Genomic DNA, 8,224 nt, shown 5'->3' with positions numbered 1-8,224 from the left:
TAGGGATAAATCCCTCTGTTGCACCAGCTCAATGGATTGACGCTGGTAGATGGACATTTGTTTCCAGTTTCTACTCCAGAGGGGTCTCCAGTTCTCCCAGTCAATAACAGCTAGACCCTTGGATGTGGTGGATGGGATTAGCATCCGAATATCCTGCTCAGATTTTTTCAAATGTTCAGCCATGTTAGCTTGCTGTGGAATCCCACCATTGAACTCCTGACCGGTTCGCTCATTGTAGTGAGGGTAGTGTCCGAGCATCTGGTTGTAGAATATCCGGATGTCCTGCTGAAGCGGGCTTCTCTGTGTGGTCGATGTCATTGGAAATGATGTTAGATTGAATGTGATTCCGAATCTGTTTGTGCATAGCTCAGATGGCGCATTCCATATCGCGAGGAATGGGAAACCCTGCCTTAAGGGAGGTGTGGTTTTAAGATGCGGCTGGCTGGAGGATCCTGGAAGAAGTGTGAGGTGCCAAAGAATCACCAGGATTTTAACGCTGCTACTTCCCAGACGATTAAATACATCCATCCTGGCATTGAGATCCCAGCCTCTAAGAAAATAAAGAGGAGGAAACAAACTTCTTTCATTTGGAAATATATTCAGTGAAATTTCTTAGCATTTAAATCCAGTGTGAAACAAAGAATTTAGCACGCCCAACAGCACTCTAGAGAAACCTGAATCTTTTTAAACCAACCAACAGCGAGTCTATGATAAACAGAAGAGATTCTGCAGATGCTAGAAGTCCAGAGTAGCACACACAAAATGCTGGAGGAACTCAGCGGGTCAGGCAGCATCTATGGAGAGGAATAAAAGGTTGAGGTATTGGGCCAACATCCATCATCGCCCTGATGAAGGTCTGAGTTGGAAACATCTAATCTTTATTCATTTCCAAAGATGCTGCCCAACCTGCTGAGTTCCTCCAGCATTTTGTGTGTGTTACCCTGGTAAATCTATCAGGTTTGAGATTGAGATATATTGACAGTTACACTGTTCAAAGGGCATTTGTGTGGGAACTTGGAATGGAAAGACACAGAGGGAATGTGTCTAATGGAGGCAAATGGGATTAGAGTAGATCAGATTCATAACACCGTAAGATCATAAAACATAGGAGCAGAATTAGGCCATTTGGCCCATCGAGTCTGCTCTGTCATTCAATCATGGCTGATTCTTTTCTTGCCTCCTCAGCTGCCCTGCCTGGCCTTCTCCCTGTAACCTTTGATCAACCGTTGTTTTCAATCAAGAACCTATAAAGCTCTGTTTTAAATGCACCCAATGACCTGGCCTCCATAGCTGCCTATGATAACAAGTTCCACAAATTCACAAATTGCTCCGCATCTCTGTTGTCAATGGCTGTCCCCCTATCCTGAGGCTGTGCCCTCTTGTCCTAGACTCCCCCACCATAGGAAACATTCTTTCCACATTTGCTCTGTCTAGGCCTCTCAACATTCGAAAAGTTTCAATGAGATCTCCCTTATTCTTCTGAATTCCAGCGAGTATAGACCCAGAACTATCCAATGCTTCTTGTATGATAACCCTTTCATTCCAGGAATCATCCTTGTGAACCTCCTCTGGACCCTCTCCAAAGCCAGCACATCTTTTTTTTAGGTGAGGAATCCAAACCTGTTCAGAGTACTCAAGGTCAGGCCACACCAGTGCCTTATAAAGCCTCAGCATCACATCCCTGCCTTTGTACTCTATTCCTCTTGAAATGAATGTTAACATTACATTTGTCTTCCTCTCCACTGATTGGACCTGCAAGTTAACCTTTAGGGTGTTCTGCACAAGGACTCTCGTCCCTTTGCATCTCAGATTTTTGGATTCTCTCTCCATTTAGAAAACAGACCTTATTTCTTATATTCTGTGCACTGAGATATAACACCTTGAGTACTTGATCACAGTTAGCATGGATGAAATGGAATGAAAATTAAATTGAATTGAGTTTATTACTTCCATCCTTCATATACATGAGGAGTAAAAATCTTTATGTTACGTCTCCATTCAAATGTGTAATTTATAATAAGTATTATGTACAACAGGACAGTCAATATAACATAGAAATACAGTTGCGTCAGCATGAATTAAGCAGTCTGATGGCCCGGTGGAAGAAGCTGTCCCAGAGCCTGTTGGTCCTGGCAACATTTCCCGGATGGTAGCAGCTGGAACAGTTTGTGTTTGGGGTGACTCGGGTCCCCAGTGATCCTTTGGGCCCTTTTTACACACCTGTTGCTGTAAATGTCCTGAGTAGTGGGAAGTTCACATCTACAGATGCGCTGGGCTGTCTGCACCACTCTCTGCAGAGTCCTGCGATTGAGGGAGGTATAGTGGCAGTGATGCAGCCAGTCAGGATGCTCTCAATAGTACCCCTATAGAAAGTTCCTAGAATTTGGGGGCGGGGGGCATACCAAACTTCAACTGTCTGAGGTGAAAGAGGCGCTGTTGTGCCAAGGATCTTAAAGCTGTTCACCCTCTCAACCCCAGATCCATTGATGTCTATAGAGGTTAGCCTGTCTTCATTTCTCCTGTAGTCCACACCCAGCTCCCTTGTTTTAGCAACACGGAGGGAGAGATCTGTGCCCGACTGTTCTAAAACTGTATGGTGTGAATTAAAGATTGATTGCCAGAACTTGTGCTTCATTAAACCTTCATTAATACTAAAAAGTGTTAGTTAAAGGTTGGATCAATGCAATGGAAAGAAATTCTTCCTCAGCTTTTTTTGTTAAATATGAAATATTTAAAGATGTAGCTGTGCATTGTATTTTGCTTCTGAAATTCAGTTCTATTAAAGTCCAACTTAAACTTAGAATTCATAGTTTAGGAAGTTCTTTCCAGTACTGTGCCAGTGCATAATTATAAAACAGAGTGGAGTGGAGTCATGATTAATAGTTTCCATTTACTTAGTAAATTTATATCTTTGAAACAGACAGGGAAAATGGCAGCATCCTCTCCCAGTAAGAGCAATAATTTTCTGAAAAACAATCCAATGAGTGGAGGACAGTTAAATATACCCTATTTGGCCACTTTATTAGGTACACCTGTACACCATATGTACACACTCATTAATGCAAATATATAATGCTTAAGTCAATGCCATTGAATGTAAAATCCTACAAAAACTAGTCCAGTCCATCACTGGAAAAGCCTTGCCCACTATTGAGTGCTGTCACAGGAAAGCTGCATCTATCATCAAGGACCCCCACCACCCAGGTCATGCTCTCTTCTTGCTGCTACCATCAAGAAGGTGGTACAGGAGCCTCAGGACCTACAGCACCGGGCTCAGGAGCAGTTATTGCCCCTCAACCATTAAGCTTTTGAACCAGAGGGGATAACTTCACTCAACTTCATTTGCCCGTCACTGAACTGTTCCACAACCTATGGACGCACTTTCAAGGACTCCTCATCTCATGTTCTTAATATTTATTGCTTATTTATTATATTATTTTCTTTTGTATTTGCACTGTTCATTGTCTTTTGCACACTGGTTGTTTGTCCTGTTGGGTATGGGTTTTAATTGATTCTGTAGTGTTTCTTGGATTTACTGTGTATACCTGCAAGAAAACAAATCTCAGGGTTGTATACGGTGACGTATACATACTTTGATAATAAATTTACGTTGAAGTTTTGAACTTTGAAATGTTGTATTGCAGTGTACCAGACGTTGTGTCACACACTGTGGCTTCTTCATTAGGTACGTCTGCTCATTAATACAAATATCTAGCCAGACAATCATACGGCAAGAACTTAATGCATAAGAGCAAGCAGGTATAGTCAAGAGGTTCAGTGGCTCAGATCAAACTTCAGAATGGGGAGGAAATGTACTCTAAGTGACTTTCACCGTGGAGTAGTTGTTGGTGACAGATGGGGTGGTTTGTGTATCTCAGAAGCTGATGACCTCCTGGGGTTTTCACACACCACAGTCTCTAGAGTTTCCAGAGAATGGGGTGAAAAACAAAAACAAAAACCCAGTGAGCAGCAGTTCTGTGGGGAAAAATGCCTTGTTAATGAGAGAGGTCAGAGGAGAATGGCCAGACTGGTTCAAGCTGACAGGAAGATGATAGTCACTCAAATAACCACCTGTTACAACAATGGTGTGCAGAAAAGCATTGCTACCCACCTCCTCCACTTTAATCACCTCCTCCACTTCAATTCAATTCAAGTTTAATTATCACTCAACCATACATGAATACCCATGAATACAGTCAAATGAGACAACGTTACTATGGGGTCAAGGTACAAACAGTCACACACAGCACAGAGCACACAAGGCACATACAAGGTGGCAAGCACACGCTGGGTCTTGGTAAAATGCAGCCACATTAAAAAAGTCCAGACCCTGAGTCTGTGTATGCTGCAGAAGTCTGCAGTCAACCAAGAACTTACTCAAAACCTTCAAGAATCTATTCAAAACTTTTACACGTGACCTGCCTATTGCAACTCCACCAATTTTCTAAAAAAAATGAATGTGAGCTGTCATTCACTCTTTAATATGGACTTTGGTATCATCCTAACAATAAAGAGCAAATTAACTAGTCTCTAATTCTCTGAGTTTCCCCTCTCTCCCTTTGTATACGGTGGAGAGATTACACAACTTTACAAATTTATTTTATCTTATTTCTTTTTATTTCGAGATACAGCGCAGTAGCAGGCCATTCTGGCTTAATGAGTCTGCTGCACCAAATTATACCCATGTGACCAGTTACCTGACTAACCCATATATCTTTGGGATGTGGGAGGAAACTGGAGCTCTAGGAAATCATGGGGAGAAGGTACAAACTCCTTTCTGACAGTGGCGTCTCATGTTTTCCATATTTATTGCTTATCTATTTATATTACTGTTTCTTTCTTGCATTTGCATTGTTTGCTGTCTCTGGTTGAACACTGTAGTTGGGTGGTCTTTCATTAATTCTGTTATGGTTATTATTCTAGAGGTTTGTTAAGTATGCTCACAGGAAAATGAATGTCAGGGATGTTTATGGTGACATTGACAATAAAACTTACTTTGAACTTTGGTGTTATAAAGTGTTATGTTAACCACTACGCTGGCAAGCCATCCAAATGAAAGGAGTAATTCTGTATTATAATGCAGCTTTCAGCTATTTAGTTTAAAATGAGAAGATGGAATCCATTTTGTCTAGGACAAGATGGATTAATGTTATTAATTTTTTTTAGTTCCTAGAATTCCATTTAAATTAATCTCCTATTGTTTGATTTTCAAGCTACAACCAGTGTGAACTAACCTAGTTTAATTTAAAGATAATTAATAATGTAATTTGATGTAGGGTGGAGATAACAAGAGGACTTGGGTTTAAGGTGCTGGGGAGTAGGTACAGAGGAGATGTCAGGGGTAAGTTCTTTACTCAGAGAGTGGTGAGTGCGTGGAATGGGCTGCCGGCTACTGTGGTGGAGCCGGATACGTTAGGGTTTTTTAAGTGGCTTTTAGATAGGTAAATGGTGCTTAGTAAAATAGAGGGCTGTAGGTAAGCCTAGTAATTTCTAATGTTGGGATGTGTTTGGCACAACTTTGTGGGCCAAAGGGCCTGTATTGTGCTGTAGGTTTTCTATGTTTCTATAACATTTCTATCAAGGGAGGTGTGAGGTGCTCCTTCCCTCCACTAGTCTGCAGGTCACCCTCGGGCAAGGTGTAGCTCCTGCTTAGCCCCCTGATTGAGGTTCACACGAAGCCATGGGAGCAGGTGGTGGATGGTCGTATGGACACCTGGTGCAGATCACAATTCTTGGTTATGTGACCACTGACACCAGGCAGACAATCTCTGAAGAGTATTGATCATGGCTGGAGTCACCCGTCTTGTAAAGACACTGCCCAGGAGAAGGCAATGGCAAACCACTGCTGTTGAAAAGTTTTCCAAGAACAATTCTGGTCAAGAACATGATCTCCCACATCATATGACACAGCACATACTGCATGAATGACCAATGTAAAACATACAGTTTTAACAGCATGTAAAAACTGCAGGTTAGATGATTCTATATTAGGGTGGCACAGTAGTGTAGCAGTTAGCATAACATTATTACAGCACCATCAATCCAGGTTTTATTCCCATTGCTGTCTGATATCAGTTTGTACATTCTCCCCATCACTAGGTGCGTTTTCTACTAGTGTTCCAGTTTCCCTCAACTTTCCAAAGACATACAGGATAGTAAGCTAATTGTTCACCTGGGTTTAATTGGGCGACACAGGCTCATTGGACCTGAAGTGCCTGTAACCACATTGTACCAATATCTAAAAATCAAAGATAAACTTCAGTTGCTTAAATAATAATTGGAACAATGGAGGCAGGATTTCCCCTTACTGGTGCACAGAACAGAATAGGACACTGTAATATGAACTTCTAGCTATCTTCCCTCCACTCCCCCACCTTTTTATTCTACCATTTCCCCCCTTCCTTTCCAGTCCTGAAGAAGGGTCTTGTCCTGAAACTTCAACTGCTCATTTCCATAAATGCTGCCTGGCCTGGGGACTTCCTTCAGCATTTTGAGTGTGTTGTCCAGGACACTGAAATTCTGCCCAGCCTGTTCCCTCTGTCCCAGAATGGAACTATTAATATCATCATATAGCAAAGGGAGAGACTATTGGTTCTTTACACTGAAGCTAGCCTTTGAACGAGGTATTCAAATCAGTCCTAGTTTAATCATTTATTTTATTAGTTAAGCTATAATCAATTTCTGAAGAAAACATATTCTCATTTCCAGAACTAATTTGGTTTAGCACATGACAAGAAATATACTGCTATTTGGCTAAAATAAACTGGCAAATATTCTGACAAAGATGCCGTAAACCAGTTCACATGAGGACCCCGCTATGAGAGATGACTTCAGCAGGTACAGGATGGTTCAGACTGTGCTATATAACAAGACACCTGCCCATGCTTCATTGCCCAGCAAAACACTACCTTGGCAATGCCCTGGTAGAGTCCTGCAACCACGTTAGGAACTCTTCTGACTGAGGCGAGTTAAAATCCAAATGACCAAAGATCAGCAAGAAACAGGTAGCTGGGTACTTTTGATCACTAAATCAATAAATTAATTGTCAGCGTTGTGGAGCCAAACCATGCACTATGTATGTCGAGGATCATATCATGTTGCTGGCATCCTAGATGGCAGCAACATGATATTTTAATATCATGATTGTTAATATCAAAGATTGTTTAATATCATTTCCAGTACACAAGTGTAAAAGAGAACAAAATTATTGTTACTCCGGATTCAATGCAGCACAAAAAACACAATAAAGAACAGAATAATAAAAGAAACACAATAAATATAAATACATAAGATAGCTTATACACATAGTTTGATTTTATATACATGCAGTCAAGTGACACTAGGTACTGGAGTGTCTGTACATAAGGTGACTTTGACTAGCATATGCAAGATTGCATCCTCCAGAATATAAACTATTTTATATTAGATGGATGCTTAAGTACCATAGCTTATAAAGTCTAAGAGCTAAACCCTTAATTTAACCCTGAAAATTACCTTTCAGTTCGCTGGGAGTCCTCTTCCAAAACTCTCTGTTGACTGTTTCAGGTTACTCTGAGTTCCAGCCTGGTTGTAACCATGCTTATATAATTCCGATCGGAGTAAGATTCCATTGGGAATGAACATGAAATTGCCGAAGTGAGTTGTGTGGTATGGAGATAAACCTGTTAACCATTAGTGACGTTTCGCAACAACTGTTGTGAAAGAACAAATTTCTAAAATTAAAACCTATTATTACATGTTTTGCTTCAGGGATTTTTGAAAAACTTCTTGACGTTGTTAATGAGTTTTGTTTCACAAGTTTGCACAGCTGGGATCAGTTTCTTGAATTCATGACTGAGGCTTCTCTGGAATTTATTTGGGCAACACCATTCCTATGAGTATGTTCCCAGTGGTTTGGAAGAGACCTGTGATCAGAAGACAAACCTTTCAACATCAGAAAAACAAATCTTCATAGTTGTAAATGATCCTCTCCCTCCCAAGTTGCAGTGCCCTCTGTTCTAAATGTTATGTTGAAACTGGATTTGATTTTGTTATCCTTTACAGTTAAAAAACTCCAACTGGCAAGAGCTGATATTTAAGTCTGAATGGCTGCTCATCTTACCCATGCTCCTTAGAGCTTCTGAAAACACTCTATATGTTTGTAGTAAAAGCAGAATTGACACGAAGTGTGAGAGTATTGAAGTAACAAATGAGAAAAATTCTCCCAAATGATCTGTCTGCTTAG

At 40.9% G+C, this 8,224-nt stretch overlaps 1 protein-coding gene across 1 annotated transcript in view; it reads right to left on the bottom strand.

The window, feature by feature from the left end:
* The window catches only part of LOC132381017 (hyaluronidase PH-20-like), a 23,034-nt gene extending 15,405 nt beyond the window's left edge, over positions 1 to 7,629 (bottom strand). The window contains exons 1-2 of the mRNA XM_059950103.1: positions 7,495 to 7,629; positions 1 to 550 (exon numbers count right to left, since the gene is read on the bottom strand). The exon at positions 1 to 550 is cut by the window's left edge and continues 423 nt beyond it. Coding sequence (XP_059806086.1) covers positions 1 to 528 — 528 coding nt within the window. The 5' untranslated portion in view covers positions 529 to 550; positions 7,495 to 7,629. The remainder of the gene's footprint in view (positions 551 to 7,494) is intronic.
* Between the last annotated feature and the right edge of the window lie 595 nt (positions 7,630 to 8,224).

This window comes from Hypanus sabinus, chromosome 25, assembly GCF_030144855.1.
Source record: "Hypanus sabinus isolate sHypSab1 chromosome 25, sHypSab1.hap1, whole genome shotgun sequence".
NCBI lineage: Eukaryota > Metazoa > Chordata > Chondrichthyes > Myliobatiformes > Dasyatidae > Hypanus > Hypanus sabinus.
The sequence above is the reverse complement of the archived record's forward strand: the minus strand, read 5'-3'. Positions and strand labels throughout refer to the sequence as shown.